The sequence below is a fragment of the Artemia sp. Qi Xiang Cuo genome, chromosome 5 (genome assembly GCF_049724085.1).
Source record: "Artemia sp. Qi Xiang Cuo chromosome 5, ASM4972408v1, whole genome shotgun sequence".
Lineage (NCBI taxonomy): Eukaryota > Metazoa > Arthropoda > Branchiopoda > Anostraca > Artemiidae > Artemia > Artemia sp. Qi Xiang Cuo.
This window is the reverse complement of record NC_142798.1, coordinates 75,601,265-75,623,549: the sequence shown is the minus strand read 5'-3', so window position 1 is coordinate 75,623,549 and position 22,285 is coordinate 75,601,265. Positions and strand designations below refer to the sequence as shown.

The 22,285-nt window shown below is 35.2% G+C and overlaps 1 protein-coding gene across 1 annotated transcript in view; it reads right to left on the bottom strand.

Moving 5' to 3' along the window:
- Positions 1-20,860, bottom strand: part of ChLD3 (Chitin and LDLR binding deacetylase 3) — a 78,604-nt gene extending 57,744 nt beyond the window's left edge. The window contains exons 1-2 of the mRNA XM_089089944.1: positions 20,705-20,860; positions 15,701-15,797 (exon numbers count right to left, since the gene is read on the bottom strand). Of these exons, the coding sequence (XP_088946070.1) occupies positions 15,701-15,797; positions 20,705-20,780 (173 nt within the window). The 5' untranslated portion in view covers positions 20,781-20,860. The remainder of the gene's footprint in view (positions 1-15,700; positions 15,798-20,704) is intronic.
- Positions 20,861-22,285: the final 1,425 nt, after the last annotated feature.

Here is a 22,285-nt window from a genome sequence, read left to right as displayed (position 1 = left end):
CGGTCGTACTAAGCCTGGCCACGGGCTTTCGTGGCTGTGGTCCCACTCCTCATTAATTTCCATTTGCATCAAAAGAAAAGCCTTATATTCTCTTTTAAACGCACCTTTTTTGCTGTTTCGATAAATCCCCCCCTCTACCCAAGAAAAGGTCAGTTCGTATGCTCACACAAGCTTTTTGTGTTGCCTATATTTTTGTGAAGGTCTTTTCCAGCCCATTAACTTATATCAGAAGAGCAGATACCTCATTCATTTTATTTTTTCTTCGGAAGGGGGCAAGAGCTGAAGAATTCCCAATGGGAGGGGTGAAGACCAAAGTAATTCCTATAGGCTCCATTTCTAGAGCTGTTGAGCTTAAAAGACTCGGTGAGGGACAAAAACCCTAAGGCATACTTACTATAAGGTTTTGATTCAGGACACAAGGTGAGTGGTAGCTATCTCGGGTGATAGGCTGTGGTGAGAAATCCTAATCTATTGGAGGGGCCATAAGGATGAAGATTTTAAATCTACAAAGGGTCAAATTGTCGGGCATGACAGTGGAATCTTGTACTGGGTTTTAGGATTGTTTTGATTTTGAAAAGGCATAATTTAATTGCAGCGCATTTTTTGCATATTTGAAGCGCATGAATTTTTTGCAGTGCATTGCCTCTGACACAAAATTCGTCGGGGCTGTGAGAAACACGATCAAACCAGGGAAGAAGGGTGGTAGCGAATGCTAAATTCTAGAATGCCACCCACTTTTCAGTGCCCCATATATTCTGACTAAGGTGGTTTTCATAGCGGGATGGCTCGCTGAATTTTTTATGGGATCACCAAAACCTCTGGCATATCCCCTGCGGGGCTTCATTACTACATAAATCACAGGAAAATATTTAACTGGGTAGTCCAAATCCTAAACAACATCAAATTTGTATGTTTGCCAGCAGTTTTTAAGGTTAATTAGTAGCACTGTGGTACTGACACCGCAAAATCAGATTGAAAATTGAGAACCCCTTTTAATGCTCTGCCACAAAATCACCTTATGTTTTATTTGTGACCTTGAAGACACCATTCAATTTTGGAGGTCAAAGACAGATATTTTTCAAAACTTTGTCTCGTCGCCTGCGTAATATTTTTTTCTCAACAAGAATGGGCCCGACACAATGCAACAGTACAAGTGAGCAAAAGTGTGCTTTTTATGTGGCAAAATAAGGTAAAATAAAAGGTAAATAATACGGCATTGGACTTTACAGTCCCTACGGCGGTACTGATCTTTGTTTCTTAGCCCTTCAGCCAGGAAGTGCAATGGGGGGTTGGGGGTCAACCATCCTGTGCTTTCGCACACCTGTCCTGTTTACCATCCCCAGATTTGTCCAATTACCCATTTAAGGCTGAGTTGACGCGGCTTGAGCCTAAAGAGCCACGCCACTGACCCCCGTCCCAAACCAAATAATTGAGTACACTAGGATTCGAACCCTCGTCCTCTCGAACAAAGGACCCTTATACTGAACATCAATCCACTTGGATAGGACGGCTTGGCAAAATAAGATTTTTTTTATTGACCCCCTTCTGCTTGTGGAAACGGTTGGGCCCCTCCTAAACACCGTCCTAGCTGCATACTTCCGATATTGCAGCAAAGTATTTAAAAGGAGTTTCCCAGTGACCCCGTTTATAATCATATGCTTTGTCTAAGTTTGGCATCATAGGTCGCTGTGGTTTCAGAAAATTTGGGTTTCTATCTCTTCATTCATATTAATTTTTTCTCTTTTCGGGTTTGAGATATTATATCAAGTGATTTCTGTTCACTTTAATCTTTTAAATGTGATTAAAACTGTATTTTTTTTTTCATAGTGCCTCGACAATGGAAAGGGCTATCTATTCACATGTGCTCTTAATAGCTCTTTGCTCTTCTGATCTTTGCTCATTTGCTCTTAAACTTCCAGTTAAAGTGTTTTGAAAGGATATCAAACAGTTCGTTGAAACGAACTATAAATAAAACTTGATTGAGTCAATAGTAGCCAAAACTCTAAAAAAGGGAATTTGATAACAACTAATACATCAAAAGATCAGTTTTTTATGCTGATTTCAGATGTATAAAATTCATTAAGTTTAAAGTACTTATCAAAAGCTACGAGCCTTAGAAAATTTGCCTGGTTTTTGAAAAAGAGGAGAAACACCCCCAAAAATTCTAGCGATATTAATGAAATTCCCATCATTAGAATTATCATATCAGGGAAACCTATCGTAGAGTTGTCAAAAATCGGGTAAGGAGTGACTCGGGGCAATAGTAACCGAAACTCTAAAAAAAAAAAAATAGAAATTTGGTAACAACTAATAGTAGAGTCCTAGATTATACTTAAGGTACTTTACGTTCCCTGGCACCTTTCCAAGGCAATTTTGAAGATCGGTGAACTCTATCAAGGCCAGGCACTTTTGAGGATCGGTGAAGTCTATCAAGGCCAGGTACTCTTGGAGTCAATGAACTGTATCAAGGCCATACACTCTTGAATCTCATTGTACTCTCTAGCCTTGAGAGTTAGTAGTGCAATGAATTCTTACACAATTAATTTCTTTGGCCTTGCGAAAAACTGTTTTTTTCTTTTTCTGTAACGGGCAGCATATCATTTTCAAATATCTGAATGAGTACGATTGACAAGATGAATCCATTGAGAGTTAAATGAATAAATTTTTTATTTGGGTTGGATGACATCCATTTTACATTTTTATAGGAATCCTACACTAAGTGGTTATAAAGTGGAGGTTTAAATGCACTATATTAAAAGGAACCAAGAATAGAATTTTAATATAGAAATCCAGAACAGTCCTGAAAAATCAAATAGTCATGGGGTTATAGATTTGACGAACTAATAAAGTCATATACATTTTAGGCAATGATAGGACAGAACGTAGTCAGCCATGCCCCAACCCCCAAGGACGCCAATGCCCCTCCCCCCAATTTTTTGCCCCCTCCCCTCTTTTATGAACCGTTTTAACTTTTTTTTACTTATAATTTTTTTAATAAGAATTTTTGGACTTGAAATTTTTTTGGACTTAGAATTTATTAGGACTCTTCTTGGGCTTACAAAAGAAGATTTCTTGGGCTTACAATTTTTGGACTCAGAATTTTTTGGGCTCTGAATTTTTTAGACTTAGAAACTCTTAGACTCAGAGTTTTTGGGACTCTTATTTTTTGGACTTACAAGTTTTTAACTTTTTGATTTTTGGGGGAATTTTTTGAACATAGAAATCAACATCTTTTGTTGGATACATCGGATAGCATTCACAAAATCTAAGTATCAGAGTGTATAAATTTTTTTATCAACATCTTTTGTCAGATACGACGTATAAAATTGACAAAATCTAAGTATCAGAGTGGGTAAATTCTTTATCAATATTCTTTATCAATGTCATTTGTCGGATAAGTCGGAACACTGATCAGAGCTCCATTTGACCAATTCCAATGAAACAATCAACCTAAAAGATTAAAAAGAACTTTGGAGAATCTACTGGGATTTTGGAAAATGTAAGTATGATTGTTGGGGTTCCACTCCTGTTTATTTTCTTTTCAGATAAATGACCTGTTTTCGTTCCGTAATTACATTTTCTTAGATTTGCCTATAGTATAATTTTCAATGGCAATTTGAAGTCTCGTTTATAAGCTATAGTTGTTTTGCAATAAGTAAGCTTTGAAGTAAATTCTATATTGGACTTCCTGGTTAGAGTCATTGAAAGATAAAGCTAAGAAAAAGTGGAATGGTTTTTGAATGGGGATTGAGAGGATTGGCTGGGCCAAACGAAGGTCCACCCCTATACAAAGTTTGTGTACAGAATATTATTTTAGAGTTTGTCTGCATTTAGATCCCGTTCGGGGACGCATATGTTTTTGGTTGTTATATGTGACCGTTTGGAAGAATTCAAGTAAGGTATTTTCTACAAACTGTGTACTAAATTTTCCCAAAACCCAGGCAGGGTATGAACACAGTTACGAGATGCCGTCATTATTATATTGACAGGGGGGTTCTCTACCTCCAAGGATAGGGTTGGGTATCATCAGTCGTAGCTAAAAGCGAGTACAAATGGCCTTATAAAGTGATAATTTGACCACTCGGTTTCGTTTATCATACTCTAGGTCAGGGTATATTGTGAATAGTGCAGTACCAAGCCCGATATTTGCAGAACCAGTGTGGTAGACGCGGGCATCACATTATAATTTGGGGTCGGGGCTTTCCCCTCCAATAAGTGGTGATACCCGTACATTACCACGCCAATACTGGTGGCATTGTGGCTTACCACTATAACACTGGTGGCATCGTGGCCTACCGGTATAATATTGGTGGCTAAAAACCCGAACATTGGTTGCAGCAAGAAAAGGTCCTATCAGTAAACCTGATAGTAAAAGAATTCCGCTTTTTCGAAGAGACAAGTTAATTGAGCCTACATAGTAGCCTATTGTGATCATATATAAAGAGAAAAAAGAATACGGAATCAATTAATAGAATTATGAAGATCTCTTATGGGCTCTACCTTGTTAGATCATAATAGAAACATTTACGAATCAATATATCGCGCAACTAATTAGTGTGCAAAAATATAAGGTTAATTGACACGCAGCAATTTTTCGCGAGAAACCGGAAGTTACATGGATAAAAGAATTTTCACTTAGAGTGAAGAGGTAATTTGAAGTTAACGGAATTTTGAAATAATATCGGACAGAGATGAGATTGACTCAAGACCGAGAAGGGTGAGTGAAGCCCATAGAAAAAGTAGGAAAATAGAAAGGCTAATATGGAGGCCTTTGAGAGAGAGCACCGAGAATATGAGGGAAAAATGCAGGCTGAGAAACATGAAATTAGAAAGAATAGAAAACAGGACGAAAGGGCTAGAGTAGCCTATAAAGAAAGAGACAATCCGTATAGAGAACGAACAGATTCAGAAAATGAATTAAGAAGAAATAATGAGAGACGGAATCAAAGTAGTCCGAGTAGAAGGAGCAGTGTTGAATCGAGATCCAGCAAAGGCTCGCAAAAAGTACTCAAATAGATATGACACAACATATATTAAATTTCATGAAGAAAGAGAGGATAGCCAGAGAGGCCCATAGAAAAAGTAGTGAAAGAAAGCACCTAGAATATATGAAAAAATTACAGGATGATATAGATCAAATTGAAAAAGATAGTCAAGCCAATAAAATACTTCATCAGGCCCGTATGGACAAAATTGAAAAAGATAGTCAAGCCAATGAAAGATATCATCAGGCTCGTATGGAAACCCTTACTAAAGCTTGTGAAGCCTGCAAGGGAAGGCCAATGAGTGAGAGATTATCAGAAAATTATCAGACAGTAAATGCTGTAACGAGAAAATATACAACTTCATTGACTACGGGGGAAGGTGGACCGGCCCATAAAACAAATTGGGAGATTGCGCCACCCTGTCGGAAAAGCGAAATACTTGATATGCGTGTTTGAAATATTGATAATCCACAAAAATGGGATGCAGAAGTAAAAAGACAACATAATATTGAAAATAAGACGCGCGAAACTGATTTTTCAGGAAAATTTTCAGAAAATAGAAAACTTGAGAAAACTTTTAATGAATATGAGACGCTAACAAGTACCAGCCAAAATGAAACACTGATTTTACCAAAGAAAAATGAGACGAAATTTATTGTAGCCTACGCGCTTTTCCTCGTAAAGTTCGAAAAATTTTAGTATAAAATGAAAAACCAAATGTCAGAATTCAGTTCCCATTTGATGACGAAATATTTGTTTCTGCAGTAAGATTAAAGAGAACTAAAAGAGAGAAAAGAGATATTAAACGGAGCTACAATGAGGTAATGCAGTCAAAGATGGTGGACACTGGAGTCCAAATCAGATTTAACGCTGATTTATTATTTAGTGCCAAGGCCAAAATTAAGGAAAGTGAAAAAGAACAAATAAATGCAAAAAAAGAGACAAAATTTGGAGATTCAGCCTGAAGTGGCGAAAAATAGAAAATGTTGGATGGGCTGTGCCTTGATAACATAAATAATTGGGAGAAAAATAAATTGTTTGATGGGATGTGCCTTGACAACATAAATAATAGGGGGGAAAAGAGGTCAAAAAGATGATTACAAAATAGAGATGAATGACCTAAAACGGTTCGGGGGAAAGTTGGGAGATATTGCATGTCGAGTCGGAAAAACTTGGAAAGGAATCTGAGATTAGTATTATCAAATCAAAAGATATATCGATCCTTTATGAGGGGAAGGAATCCCTTGGGGAAGATCTCCTGCGGGAAGTCGCGAAAGATAGCACTTTTCCTCAATGCACAACTAGCAGACAAGTTGTGATCCCTTTACCCAGATTTTGTCTCTCTGATCTGGATTCCTTGGGGGATACTCTCTCAAAGTCACTTCAAATTTCACCCAAACCTTTGTCCGGTAACCCTATTCATAGTTTTTACTCTTCATGGGAACCGACAATTATTTCCGGCAAATTGTATTCAGTGGGAGATGTATCTAAGTTTCATTTTCAATTAGCATCAACGCATATTCTGCATTTGATTATCTCAGGGTTTCCCAATTTGACAAACTGTGTATCAATTTTCCCAGAACCGAGGCAGGGTAGGAATAGGGTTTGTTACCTCCATGGAGAGAGTTAGAGATTTTTAGTGGTAACCCAGGGCGGGTACACTTAACGTTAGAAAGTGGCCATTCGACCACTCTATCACGTTATCATACCCTGGGACAGGGTATACTGTAAATAGGGTAGTACCAAACCCGACATCTGCAGAACCGGTGTGGTAGATGTGGGCATCACACTATAATTTGGGGCCGGGGCTTTCCTCTCCAATAAGTGGTGAGACCCGTACATTACCACGCCAATACTGGTAGCATTGTAGCTCACCACTATAACACTGGTGGCATCGTGGTCCACCGGTATAATATTGGTCGTTATCAACCCCAACGATGATCATTATAAAGTTGTCTTAATTAAATCTGATATTGTATACACTGTTATAAGGCCCATTTGACCAAGTCCAACGAAACAATCAACCTAAGAGATTAAAAAGAAATTTGGAGATTTTACTGGGTTTTTAGGAAATGTTAGCACGATCATAGTAAAGTAGAAATCAAACAATGTTGTTTCTCTTACACTATTCACAGCTTCAATCTCGAGAGTCAAACGAAGTAATCAAGCTAAACGATTACAAATAAAGTTGGAGGATCTACTGTTTATTTGGAAAATGTTATTATGATCATAGTAAACTTGACTTCAATATATCTGATTTTACATAAACTGTTCAGAGGCCCATTTAACCAAGTCTAATGAAATGATCAACCAAAAAGATTAAAAAAAAATTTGCAGAATCTACTGGGTTTTTGGAAAATGTTAGTATAATCATAATAACATTGACTTCAATATATCTGATTTTGCATACACTGTTCAGAGGCCCATTTGACAAAGTCCAATGAAACAATCAACCAAAAAGATTAAAAAGAAATTTGGAGACTCTACTGGGTTTTTGGAAAGTAGTAGTATGATCATAGTAAATTTGATTTCAATAAGTCTGATTTTGCACACACTGTTCAGAGGCCCATTTGACAAAGTCCAATGAAACAAAAAACCGGAAACATTAAAGAGAAATTTAAAGAATCCTGGGTTTTTGGAAAACATTAATATGATCACAGTAAAGTTGACTTCAATAAATCTGATTTTGCACACACTGTTCAGAGGCCCATTTGACCAAGGGCAATAAAATAATCAACCGAAAAGATTAAACAGAAATATGAAACACAGATTCAGACACGGAAACATGCAAACACCTACTTGGACACACAGGCCTAGTGAAAGTGAGACATAAAAACACCTACAATCACACAGAGTCAGACACAAAAAACATGCAAACACCCCGTTCAGACACACAGACATAGTGAGAGAGAGAGAGAGAGAGAGAGAGAGAGAGAGAGAGAGAGAGAGAGAGAGAGAGATAGAAAGAAAGAGAGAGAGAGAGAGAGAGAGATGGAGAGACAAATACCTACATTCAAACAGAGTCAGACACTGACAGATGCAAACACCCGCTCAGACACACAGGTATAGAGAGAGACAGAGAGAGACAAAAACACCTAAAATTACACAGAGTCAGACACGGAAATATGCAAAAACCCACTCGGGTACACAGGCATAGTGAGAGAAAGAGAAAAACATAACTCCTACATCACAGAGAGTCAGACACAGAAACACGCAAATACCCGCTCAGACGCAGAGACAAGCAAAAAGTTAGGTTCATCTAGGTTTACTTAGCGTGGCGCGCCACGCTAAGTTTGCATGTTTCCGTGTCGGACTCTGTGATTGTAATTGTTTTCTCTCTCTCTCTCTCTCACTATGCCTGTGTGTCTGAACAGAGTGTTTGCATGTTTCCGTGTCTGACTCTGTGTGATTGTAAATGTTTTCTCTCTCTGTCACTATACCTTTGTGTCCGAGAATGTGTTTGCATGTTTCCGTGTCAGACTCTGTGTGAATGTACGTGCTTTTGCCTCTCTCCATATGCCTGTGTGTCTGAGCGTGATGTTTGCTTGTTACCGTGTCGGACTCTGTGTGATTGTTGGTTTTGTGTCTCTCTCTCTTTCACTATGCTTGTGTGTCTGAGCGGGTGTTTGCAGATTTTCGTGTCTGACTCTGTGTTAGGGGTTGGTGTTTTTCTCTCTCTCCCTCTCACTATGCCTGTGTGTTGGAGCAGGTGTTTGCATGTTTCCGTGTCTGACTCTGTGTGATTTTAGGTGTTTTTGTCTCTCCCTCTCTCTCACTTAGTCTGTGTGTCTGAGTGGTTGTTTGCATGTTTCCGTGTCTTATTCTGTGTGATTGTAGGTATTTTAATCTCTCTTTTTCACTGTGCATGTGTGTCTGAATGGGGTTTGCTATCACTTAGAATAGATATTACTATATTCATTTCGACTTTATGCTTACCCCAATACTAAGCAATACTTTTCAAAAGCCATTATTCTATCCTTTCCCTCATAGAAATGTCATATCATCACTTAGAATAGACATTACTGTATTAATTTCAACTTTATGCATACCCCAATACTAAGCAATACTTTTCAAAAGACATTATTCCATCATTTCCGTTATAGGGCAGTCATACAATCACTTAAAATAGATGTTACTTTATTAATTTCGAGTTCGTGCATACCCCAATACTAAATAATACTTTTAAAAAAACATTATTCAGTCATTTCCCTCATAGGACTGTCATATCATCATTTATAATAGATATTACTTTGTTAATTTTTACTTATGCATACCCTAATACTAAAGAATACTTTTCAAAAGTCATTATTTTATCATTTCCCTCATAGGGCGGTCATATCATCACCGCCCTATGAGGGCGGTGATGATATTTATATAAAATAGATATTAATTTATTAATTTTCGACTTTATGCATACCCCAATACTAAGCAATACCTTTCAATAGACATTATTCTGTCATTTCCCTCGTAGGGATGTCATATCATCACTTAGAATAGATATTACTAAATTAAGTCCGACCTTATGCATACCCCAATACTAAGCAGTACTTTTCAAAAGACATTATTATACAATTTACCTCAGAGGAATATCATATCATCACTTAGAATGGATATTACTTTATTTATTTTGACTTTATGTATACCCCAAGAATATGCAATTCTTTTCAAAAGACATTATTCTATCATTTCCATTATAGGGCAGTCAAATAATCACTGAGAATAGATTTTACTTTTTAATTTCAACTTTATGCATGCCCCAATACTAAACAATATTTTTCAAAAAGACATTATTCTATCAATTCCGTCAGAGGGCTGTCATATCATCACTTAGAATATACGTTACTTTATTAATTTTGACTTTATGCATACCCCAATACTAAGCAATACTTTTGAAAAGACATTATTCAGTAATTTCCCTCATAGGCCTGTCATATAATCACTTATAATTGATATTACGTTATTAATTTCGACTTTATGCATACCCCAATACTAAGCAATACTTTTCAAAAGACATTATTCAATCATTTCCCTCATAGAACTGTCATGTCATCACTTATAATAGATATTACTTTATTAGAATAGATTTTACTTTTTTAATTTCGACTTTATGCATACCCCAATACTAATCATCAAAAATACATTATTCTATCATTTACCCCATTGGGCTGTCATATCATCACTTAGATCAGATATTACGTTCCTAGTTTCGACTTTATGCATACCCCAATGCTACGTAATACTTTTCAAAAGACATTATTCAATCAATTCCCTTATAGGGCTATCAACTCATCGCTTAGAATAGACAATACTTTATTTATTTCGCCTTTATGCATACCCCAATACTAAGATATACTGTTCAAAAGACATTATTCTATTATTTCCCTCACAGGGGTGTCATAAAATCACTTAGAATAGATGTTACTTTATTAATTTTTACTTTATGCATACCCCCAATACTAAGCAATACTTTTGAAAAGACATTATTCTGTCATTTCCGTCATAGGGCTGTCATATCATCACTTATAATAGATATTACTATATTAATTTTGACTTTATGCATACCCCAATACTTTTCAAAGGGCATTATTCTATCATTTCCCTCATAGGGCTGTCATATCATTACTTAGAATAGATGTTATTTTATTAATTTTGACTTTATGCATAACCCAATACTAAACAATACTTTTCAAAAGATATTATTCTATTATTTCAATCATAGGGCTGTCATATCATCACTAGGTTAAGTTACATTAAGTTAACTGCTTTTAAGTTCGATTCATTTAGGTTAGGTTACCATGGGCGACTTACATTGAAACATCAAAACCATAGGGTCCTCTGACATGATAAATCTGAAGGTTTAATTTTTGGGAGATTCTTTGACTTTTTCTAGGTTTACTTTAGGTTAAGTGGCCCGCCACTTTACCTAGCGTAAGTTAACCTAAAAAGGTCAAAGAATCTCCATTAAATTACGCCTTCAGATTACTGCCGTATATGACTGCTATGACTGCCCTATGCTGGAAATGATAGAATAATGTCTTTAGAAAAGTACATCTTTTAAAAAGTATTGCTTAGCATTGGGGTATGCACAAAGTCAAAATTAATAAAGTAATATCTATTCTAAGTGATGATATGAGAGCCCTATGATTAGAAATGATTGAATTAGGTCTTTTGAAAAGTATTGCTTAGTATTTTGTGTAGTCACAAAGTTGAAAATAATAAATTAATGTCAATTCTAAGTAATGATAGGACAGCCCTATGATGGGAAATTATGGAATAATGTCTTTTGAAAAGTGTTGCTTAGTATTGGGGTATGGATAAAGTCGAAATTAATAAAGTAATATCTTTTATAAATGATGATAAGACAGCCCCTATGAGGGAAATGATAGAATAATGTCTTTTGAAAAATATTTCTTAGAATTGGGGTATACATAAAGTCGAAATTAATAACGTAATATCTAATCTAAGTGATGATATGACAGCCCTATGAGGAAAATGATAGAATAATGTCTTTTTGAAAAGTATTGTTTAGTATTGAGGTATGCGTAAAGTCAAAATTAATAAAGTAATATCCATTTTAAATGATGGTATCACAGTACTATGAGGTAGATTGTAGAATAATGTCTTTTGAAAGGTATTTATTAGTATTTAGGGTATGCATAAAGAACAAATTAATAAACTTGTATCTATTCTAAGTGATGATATGACAGTCCTATGAAAGAAATGATAGAATAATGTCTTTTGAAAATTATTGCTTAGTATTGGGGTATGCATAAAGTCAAAATTAATATAGTAATATCTATTTTAAGTGATGGTATCACTGCCCTGTGATGGAAATGATAGAATAATGTCTTTTGAAAAGTACTGCTTAGTATCTGGGTATGCATAAAGACCAAATTAATAAACTTGTATCTATTCTATATGATAATATGACAACCCTATGAAACAAATTAAAAAGAAATATATTTTGAGAATTTTTGCTTAGAATTTGGGGAAGAATAAAGTCGAAAAGAATAAAGTAATATCTATTCTAAGCGATGATATGAATAGCCCTATGAGGGAAATGGTAGAATAATATCTTATTTTTTATTCTCAGTCATCAATTAGTAGACTTATGAGTCTGCTAGTAGTATCTATGTCTCTGAAAATTCCTTTTCGTACATCTCCAGCTTTTCAATAGACATACTAAACGTTTGATGGGCTAGCACACCCTAAAATTAATGATCACATAACAAAGTGATGTATTAAGTATTTTTACTAAAAAAATGGTATGTAGAATATTAATATAAAAAATATGTTACATACATTATTATACATTATTAATATCTTTGAACAACTTTGGACATTTTGAATTTGTTCCATTAAATAGTTCATCATTTTCTCTCTTTATACTATAGCTATTGTCTTCTCTTAGCTCGTAATCAGTAGAATAATCATTAATCCATTTTGAGTCATACACAATTTTTACTGGGATGTCACCTAAAGATTCAATATGCATTTCGTCTTTGGCGTTATTGGGTTCATTGACAATATGATCAATAGTAGTAATGACGTTCATTTGATGATGTAATAACGTTATAATAGTATAATGTAATAGTATTAAAAATGTCATCAAAACGTCATCATCAAAACGTGATGATGTAGTAGTAGCAATAACGCTCATTTGATTTTATATCAATTCATCTTTATATTCATTGATGATATTGTCTGCCAATGCCCTTTTTTGCCTGTGATTTCACTTTCTATTGTCACTTTATTTTTACACAGATAACAGTTTTGGCAAGTAGACAAGATATGATTAATGACATTAGCGCAGGAGTATGCATGGCTTCTTCTTGTCTTCTTTAGAATGCTAATACTGGAAAGACGACGATAGGATGTATCAAAAGTTAACGTGTTTCCACTAACAGCAGCAAGAAATTGACCACCATCATTCACGATTATATTTATGTTTGCATTCTCTTTGAGCACTAACTGCTCTGGAAATGATACTCTGGCATATCCACCTTTTGTACGATGGAAATTCTTGGATAGTCCAAAGGAATTTAGCTCCTCGCTGTCATGACAACGCACGCATACATTTCCAATTAGATCCCCATTAATGCTTGTTTCATAGTTCAAATACTTCTCCTTGTCAGCATTCAACGCAGCGATGATTTCATCGTGTGTACACACTCTCTTCGAATAATTCATCTTCACATAAAAAAATAGGATGCACGTGTATCCATCCAATGTAGAAAAAATACTGATTTAATATATACAATAAACTAGGTAGTATCGATAACTAGCCATAGAGTACCACTGGTACAGCCACGTAGTGTCGATGAGCAGCCATGTAGTACCACTTGTACAGCCGCATGCATATTTCATGTCATTTTAAGGTATGTAAGAAATAAAGTTGAAAAATTTCACCAGTCCAAAAAATTTCAAGTCAGAAAAAAAAGAAAATGTTTCTGCAAACATCATTTTTCGAATAGTAAAAGTCACGACTAATATATCTATATCATTCTCATATTGTATTTTGAAAATATTAAATGTGATTTTTTGGTTTTAAGCATATTTCAAGTCACTCCAAAACATGTAATAAAAAGTTGAAATAAATTTCTAGGCTAAAAAACAATAATAAAAGTAAAAGTTCAAAAACAAAAGTTTAAGAAAACTGAAAAAATAGAAAAAATGGGGGGGGGGAGAGCAGCGAAAAATTTGGGGGAGGGGCCCCTTGGAGGTTGGGGAGAGGGGGCCCTTTGAGGTTGAGGTCCTTGATAATTAGGGTCGTTCGTGGTTGCGGTCCTTGATGGTTAAAATCCATAACCATCTCACTACTTGATTTCTAAGGATTGTTCTAAATTTCTATTTTAAAATTAATTTCTTGGCATCTGCATCTTTATTAGTTTCATCTTTTTAGCTACTCCGTTGCTAAGGAATATTTTACATTGTTCACACTCCTCATTATATACATTTGTATTATAGCGACGACAGCCAAGAAGTGAAACCTAGGTCAAGTCACGAGATTTTTTCTTGGCAACTATGACTTTATTAGTTTCAACTTTTTAGCATACATAACATGGCTATTTTAAAACTTTATTAGTTTCAACTTTTTAGCATACTCCATTGCTAAAGAATTTTTTACATTGCCCACACTCCTCCTTATATACTTGTGTATTATAGCGACCACAGTCGAGAAGTGAAAGCTAGGTCAAGTCCCGAGATCATTTCTTGGCAACTATGACTTTATTAATTTCAACTTTTTAGCATATTCCAATGCTAAAAAATATTTTATATTGCCCAAACTCCTTAATTGGTACTTTTGTATTATACAGACCACAGTCGAGAAGCGAAAGATAGGTCAAGTTACAAGATAGCCTTGTCAACGCTAACCGTTTTCACAGACTGGTACCCATCGGGTATAACCGGCTCGGTAGGTTTTTTCCCTTCAGTACCCCATTGACCCAGAAACCGGTGTGGTTGGACCAGAAAGCGGTCTGACAGGTTTTGTACCCCTCAAATATATTGTAGGTACACTACTTTTACTACCAAAACATCAGATATATTGAGCCGAAGAAAACTGGGTAACTTTTCATAAATTCTGTCTTGCATAAGAGGACGTAATGAGCATACAAGCAGGCAATCCCCCGGACAACGAACGTGGCCCATACATATCACGGCCATTTTAAAATTTTGGTCCCCAGTATCGCTGTTTTGGACCAGTGCGCTTACGCAGTGTTAATACGCATACGCATGCATGGCGGCTATCAGAAACTATAACAGAAGACCTATATTTGACTTCAAAGGATCGCTATATGGCCTCTGATTGGATAAAAGTGATCGCATATCCTCCCTTCTAATTAATCAGGGGCGTTTTCTACTAAAGTAAACTTATTGAAAGGAAAAGTAGTATTTTATTTCTTTATTCTGGTTACTTTATTCTAGTTACTATGTAGTTTTTAGAGAGGTATCATATTTTCATCAGCATTGCCATGTTTAAATAGGAATATAGCGAAGCAAAACTATTTAGTCAAACTAAACAATACTTTTTGTCTGCAAAACTTTAACATTTACAAGCTGTTGATCCCCAAAGATAACCCTTTAAAAGCAAAGCTACAAATTCTTAAGCTGTTAGGAACCCTGTGTTTTTAGCTTTTTTTTCGTTTGCCGATTTTTCACCCACGTTCTCTTTTAGATTTGGCACCCTTAAGTACTAACAACTGTGCCCCCGTAAATGGAGAACTTTTTAATAAAACTCGAATTCCCAATTTTTTTTCTTTTTTCTATGCTATAAGTGATTTTGAAAGTTGCCCCTTAGCCAATTCAATCGATATGATTTGATTTTCACTGTCCTTGGTACTTTGAATTTATGCTTATTTCACAGGGATATGTGGAGGACTCTATTCGAGTTTTACTTTGCTTTTTATCCCAGAAATGTTTCCGCGTTCCAGAAAATGTGCAAATAAAAAGTGGATATACCCATACCTGGTTGTTTTGGCTACAAAATTTCCTCTAAAAATATAAGACGAAAGAATATCTATTTTTTACAGCAGAATTCCTTCCTAAATGGAAATTGTGCCTTATTTGGTTTTATTCTTTAAAAAAATATGTAATCAAAATAATCGAGGAAATTTTGTTTAGTTTTACGGCTATGTAAATGTATGTGTAAAAATACATTTCTTTAGAGATTATGATTGTACTTTTATCGAAAAAAAAAAATTAGAAAAAATTACCTATCAGGGTTTCTGTAAAATTTTCCGTTGTCAACGCATTTCACTTTCTTGTCCGGTGACCGTTTGTTTCGTAAAAGTGGATGCTCTGCCGAAACACCTAAAAGTAACAATAAATTATTTGATATGTAAAAAAAAAGAAAATGTAAAAAAAAGTTAACATAAAAAGAAAAGAAAAAAACTTTGCCTGTAATAACCCCATATCTGTGGAGAAACTACATACGTTACATAGATTACATAGTTTGTTATCAATCTTCTTTCTATCTGTGAGCTTATGCCGTATCACGTTCGGCATTTTGAGGGGGAAGATTTTCTTTCCCTCATTAGATTTCGAAAATACCTTTTTAAAGAAATTTAGATCGGGAAATCTTTTTTTTGGTATTTTCATTGTAAAAAATGACATACTTGTCACCCCTAGATTCGGAAAAAAAATACATTTTGCCCCCCTCCTTATTATATTTTGTAAACTGATGCCTCAGATCATATTCTGAGATCATTTTAGAAGAAATAAAATCATTTCAGATGAAATAAAATCATTCATTTCAACTTTGTCTGTTAAGATCGAGGAATCAAGGACGGCCCGGGGGGGGGGCGAGGGGCGCATCACCCCCTAACTGTTTTGTCATTCAGTAAAATTTTCGCCGAAGGCAAATTTGCCGAAATTTGTAAAATTTCTTATTTCTGTTGAAAATTCGGCAGAAACCAGGTAGCTATTCGGTAAAATCTACGAAATTCGCCCCCCCCCCTAATGAAAAGAAGGCTCTTGACACCGTACAAGGAATATCACATACCTGTTTACACTTAAAACAATAGCACTGATTGTTTTTAGGAGAAGTAGACGTGGTTTTGGGATGAAGGTTTACAGATGAGAATCATCAGTATGATGTATGATTTGCTACTATGAAAAGGGAAATTTAATTGCAAGATTTATCAAAGACTATAAGGATTAAAATAAAACATTTTAAGAAATTTAAATAGTTTACCAAGGCTCGGAATCACTAGATTGTTGAAGAAAATCACCAAATCAACCGAAAATTTTCAAAAATTTAGTGATATTTTTCATCGAGTGGCAGTCCTGCTTCTGCACCATCATGGTTACAGCAATAGCTGCAACCTATAGTAAAGAGTGAACCACGTCCCACAGTAACCAAAAGATGTAAAAACGGAGTCAAAAAACTTTCTAGTGAGGAAAATGTGTCATTTAATGCAGTGGCGTAGCTAGGAGGACAAAGAGGGACGGTTATGACAAGGAGGGGGTGCTCCGAGGGTGCAAAGCTCTGAGGGTGCGTCAAAATGAAGTTTTTTTTAGCCTAAAAATAAACTATATTCTGTTTTTTTTTCTTATACTGCGGCAGCGATAGCAGAAGGGGGGCATGCAAACACTGAAATTGTCATTGGGGGTTGCTAAAAACCCTACCTACGCATCTGATTTAATCTAGATTTTGGAATAGTAACTATTATTTTGGTTCATCTTAATAGTAAAATTTATTGAGCAAACGAATTTATGGGATTTTCAAAAAGATTTTGAAACCTCTCAAATATGGTGCTAGATGGAAAGGAAAAGTGTGAAATTGGAATCACCATGGTTCCAAAAACTAAACCAAGGGTTTCAAGCTCCCATTTTGAAACTCGAAGAAAATCTTATTTTAACATGTAGTTATTATAAAAACTGATGTTCGTTTTATTTCATTTTTTTCATATATAGCTAGATACTTGACTGTCGTCTTGAATACTCTGAATTTTCACCATATTCGGATCTTTTTCTTAGACACTCTTACTAAGTGTCACGCTTTTTCTTGAACCTGAAAATTGCGTCAGAAGCAAGCTGAGAATTTAGAGCTAGTACATTGAAATCTGGGTCAGAAACTCAAATATATTGTTTCGACCACAAAGATCACTTTTAACTAAAAATTTTTGAAGGCGAAAGTTCTTTACAGCTTGACTCAGAAATAAGAATACAATAGAGACAATCTCGTAAACTCTTGGACAATGCAGCTTAAAATTTGAAGTAGCCAGAAGACATATTTTCTCTATCTTCAGTTAATTTTAAAGGATTTTTTTTGGACAAATGACACGTTCAATTAGTGCTGCAACTTTTATTTTCCAAGTACTTTTGCAAGAAGGTTTTTACGATCAAAAGATCAAGACTGATAAATTTCAGTTCGTGATACATGCTTGATTAGCCATTACTAACAAGTATTATATTTGATTAACAGTTAATAACAAACAGTCTGAACAAATTCTTTTGGTAAATCAAAATGTGTTGAAGTACATGCGACAGTGCTTGAAAAAGCACCAAGGAGCAAGGACGCACTTAGAGAGGGTGGAGAAATCCTAAATTTTCTTGATTTTTTCGTAATTATTATTAAAATTAGGAAATACAGTTCTTAATTATTATCACTTATCCACCCCCCCCCAAAAAAAAAAACATGGGTTTAATTATTCCCTCTTCGGGATAAAAAAAAAGAGTTTAATTATCCCCCCACACTGCCCCTAAAAAGTTCTTCCTCAAATTCATACTACAGAAGTTATTAGAGGTTGCAACTTGGTTCAGGTTAATTTTGATCTGATAAGACAACTATTTTACATGATCAACAGTTAAGTTGCCAAAAAAATTATAAACAAATTATCTTTGTTTATAATTTTTAATAAAAAAAAGAGTTTAAATATTTCCAATTAAACCTTTTCCAAAAAAAGATTAAGTATTTCCCCCTCCTCTTCCCCAAAAAACGTTCCTGTGCACATGTCTACTACAGAACTTATTAGAGCTTGCAACCTAATTCAAATTAATTATGAATAAGACAACTATTTTAAATGATTATCAGTAAAGTTGCCAACAAAATTTTATTAACAAATTCCTTCTGAAAATCAAAACTTATTGAGGTATATGAAACAGTGCCTGACAAAGCCCTACAGAGAGGTTATTTCAGGTTGCAATAAAACACCGTTCGGAGTGATTGACAGACACTAACAAAAATTATAAATAAATTATTTTTGTAAATCAAAATTTATTTCAAGTACATAAAATAGTTCTTGAAAAGGCGTTACAGAGATTATTCCAGTTTACACCAAACTTCAAAAATTCCTGACTGAAGTTTTCATTCATCACGATCAATTATAATTGTTTTTGAAATATTAAAGTAAGTTTGCCTATTAGTACAACCAGAATATGACAGGAAGGACGAGATATTAATTGAAATGAAATAATTGAAAAGAAATTGAAATAACTGAAATGAAAGATCTTAAAAATCACAGCGAAATGACAACTCTAGCCAACGGAGAGTGGAGCTGTATGTGTCGGCTTGACACATAAAAATATGGAGAGCAGCATCAAATGACACGTAAATCTTCAGACAAAAAAAAGGCACAGATGGGAAAACAATTGGTCCTAATTATAAAATTGGCCCGATAATTGTCAATTCATACTTTCAAGGAAGTAAATCGGATATATTGACGGGATGAGAGGAAAATTTCGATTGTTGAGGTTACCAACAACCAAGATAGTTTTTTTAATCTTTTTTCTATAATTCACGTTTGAAGTTTAGCTTTTTGAAGTATTGAGTGTTTTAATATTTACTTTTGTCACTTACAGGTGAATATGCATAAAATCTATTAGGATATCAGACTTAACAAATTTAAGAGTTAGCTCTAACAGGTAAGCTTTGCAGGCCTGATCAAAATAGAAGCATGGAATGCTTTATTTATGGGAAATAGCGTTAAAAAGATATGCAGGTGGGTCAATGAGGAAAAGGAATTAAGCACTCCTACCATCAGTTGAAAAGTATATTATTAAGGACATATATTACCATAGTTCGTTGGGATTCCTAAACATAGCTGAGTTTCGACTCCTCAAGATGTTAAGTCCTCTCTCTTGGTATCCTTCTTTCAGGGGTAAAAATTCAAACAAAAACTGTATTTCCTTTTAATGAAGATACAATTTTTGGTAATCTATGGGGCAAAAAAATTAATGTAGTAATTGCTCTCCCCCCCCCCTCTCCCAATTACCACCCCTGGTACTTTTTTGACAATTGTTTACGTAATTCGGTTATAATTGTTTCAATTTTGTTTCCAACAGTAGAAATACTTTAAATAAAATACCGTAGTTAATTACCAAAATTGTGAAGTTAAATGATTCTATTGGTTAATTTTATTTCTCAAAACACTCTTTGAAAATCAAAATTGTGGATCCAATGCATCAGCGGGTGGCGTCATTAAGTAGATTGAATGGAGATTGAATATCTCCAGTCAGTGTTTCTAAAGCCACAGCCATGTCTTTACAATCGATAGCTATTGAAAATGTGTCAAGCACAAGTGGTATTACTTAATATGTACACTCTCAAAGGAAAGTCACACCTTGAGCTGTTTTCCGTTAAACTTAAGCTTTTTTAAATTTGGTGTCCCCCCCCCCAACGAAAAACGGCATATGAAAGTTTTTTCAATTAAGAATTGAGTTATCTATTTTCTTCGTAATTTTTTAGGATATGAATAGTTGTAGAAGATTCGACGGTACTTATGCATTATATGGTACACAACGCTATATACTGCATAGGGAAATGCTACAGGAAACCAGTCAAATGGGCCTTTGCAATAGATAAATGGATCGCAAAGCGTGGTTTGTCATTCCGTTTACAATATTTAAACTATTGTTTTTGGGGGTTTAGGGGGGAAAAAGGTACATAGGTTATGTATTTAATATATGCTATGCTTTACCCCTAAGGCTTTGCGCCTCAGCCCCCTAATGAAGCGGCACGCCAGAATATAACAGTAATATCAGTAACAGTCTTATACGGGCCTCTCCTGAACTAAGCACTATAATAAGAAAAGTTAGTACCATTCAGTGTGATATAACTCAAAACAATATAATGATTCCTACAATCACAGTTGCGCCCCAGCCCCCTAATGAGTCCACATTTAACCCCAAGCTATATGCAAGACGTTGCTGATTTTCGTGGGTAGCACCTATTCCCATCAGCGGGTTGTTCAGGAGGCAAAAAAAAAAATATTTACCTTGACATATCTCTGCGAGTATCAAAACAAGACCAACAACCAGAAATTCCGTTCCTCTTCGCTTATCTTCCTTCATGATGTATCACTATGCAACAACTAAATCCATTAAAGTTAAGTTAGATGTATTTTAGCTCTGTCCGACTACCCTACTTTAGCTATAGGTAATGACTGATTACCCAGTTGCCGGGCCTCTATCATGCACCTGGGTTTTAATTCAACTTTAGCTTTTCAATCTTGAAGATATTCCTAAAGCGATTGAAGAACCATGAACATGGAAAAAGATACCAAAGGCCAGATTCTCTCCAGTTGGGGTCATTTCTTCCATTTGTCCATTAGAAAATTCCATTTCAAACATAAGGTTTGACGGTACTTATGTATTAGTACCAAACACAATCTAGAAGTTTGCTGAATTTAAGATCTCAGAAAACCAGTTTCATAGCCACAAAGACAAATGATGGGTGGCAAAATGCATTGGATTTGTATAATTTGGACTATATATTTGCATATTAGAGGGGGTGGGGGTAATGTTAGGTTAATTTACCCCCTCCCAATGTGCAAATATATAGCCCAAATTATGTAAGGTTGGGTTAGGTTACTTTACCCCCACCCCTGCCCCCCTTATGTACAAATATATAGCCCAAATTATATTTTTATATTAACTAAAGCATTATATTTTCATCATGTTGTGGTATATTTCAATATTATTAACCTAACTTCACTTCTTGAGCGTGTTTGGTATAAAACAGAAGTACCGCTTTGACTTATAAAGGTGAAATTTTACCATGAAGTTTTGCAGAAACCTTCCATTATTCTTATTTCTATAACTATGTGGTAAACTTTCAAGGGGTAAAGAACTAGAAATCGACATCCCCGATTTGGGCTGTAAAGTCTGATACCGTATCCTTTACCTTTTTTTTACCTAACTTTCAAAAATTGAATCTTTGGTAATTTGACAGCGGTTAAACAGATAGGAGTTTGGGTACTTGTTAATTAAACGAAAAGCACTCAAATTACGCTTAGGTTAGATCTGAGAAAACCGGTTTCATATCCAAAAAGACAAGTGACAAGTGAGAGAAGAGATAGGAAATATATAAATTGAGCTATATACAGGCACATTAGGGGGGAAGGGGGGGGGGGATAAAATATAGCGGGTCTGCATGCACAATGATTAGCTACAATTATTCTGTATATTATGAAGTAAGAATTGTTTTCTAACTTCACGCTGTCTAAATACTTTCCCCCACCCACTCAAGGCTGTACCCAGAAAAGGGGTTCCGGGGGTTTGCCCCCCCCCCCCCCTAAAATGTTTTTCTAACTCGTGAAAACTAACAAAAATAGATATAATCAAATTTTGTATGCATTTTTTGAGGTTTTTTGTGTAAACCCCCCCCCCCGATATTTTTTTATTAAAACCCCCTCCAAAAAAAACGTGAGTACGGCCTTGCATCCACACCATCCCCCTAATATGCAAATATATAGCCCAAAGTACATCAATGTTATTGCCTCATTTTGACACCACAGGGTTTCAAGCTTATCACTTTCTGATATAAGGTAGCAAGGGAAACCACAAAATTTAGAACT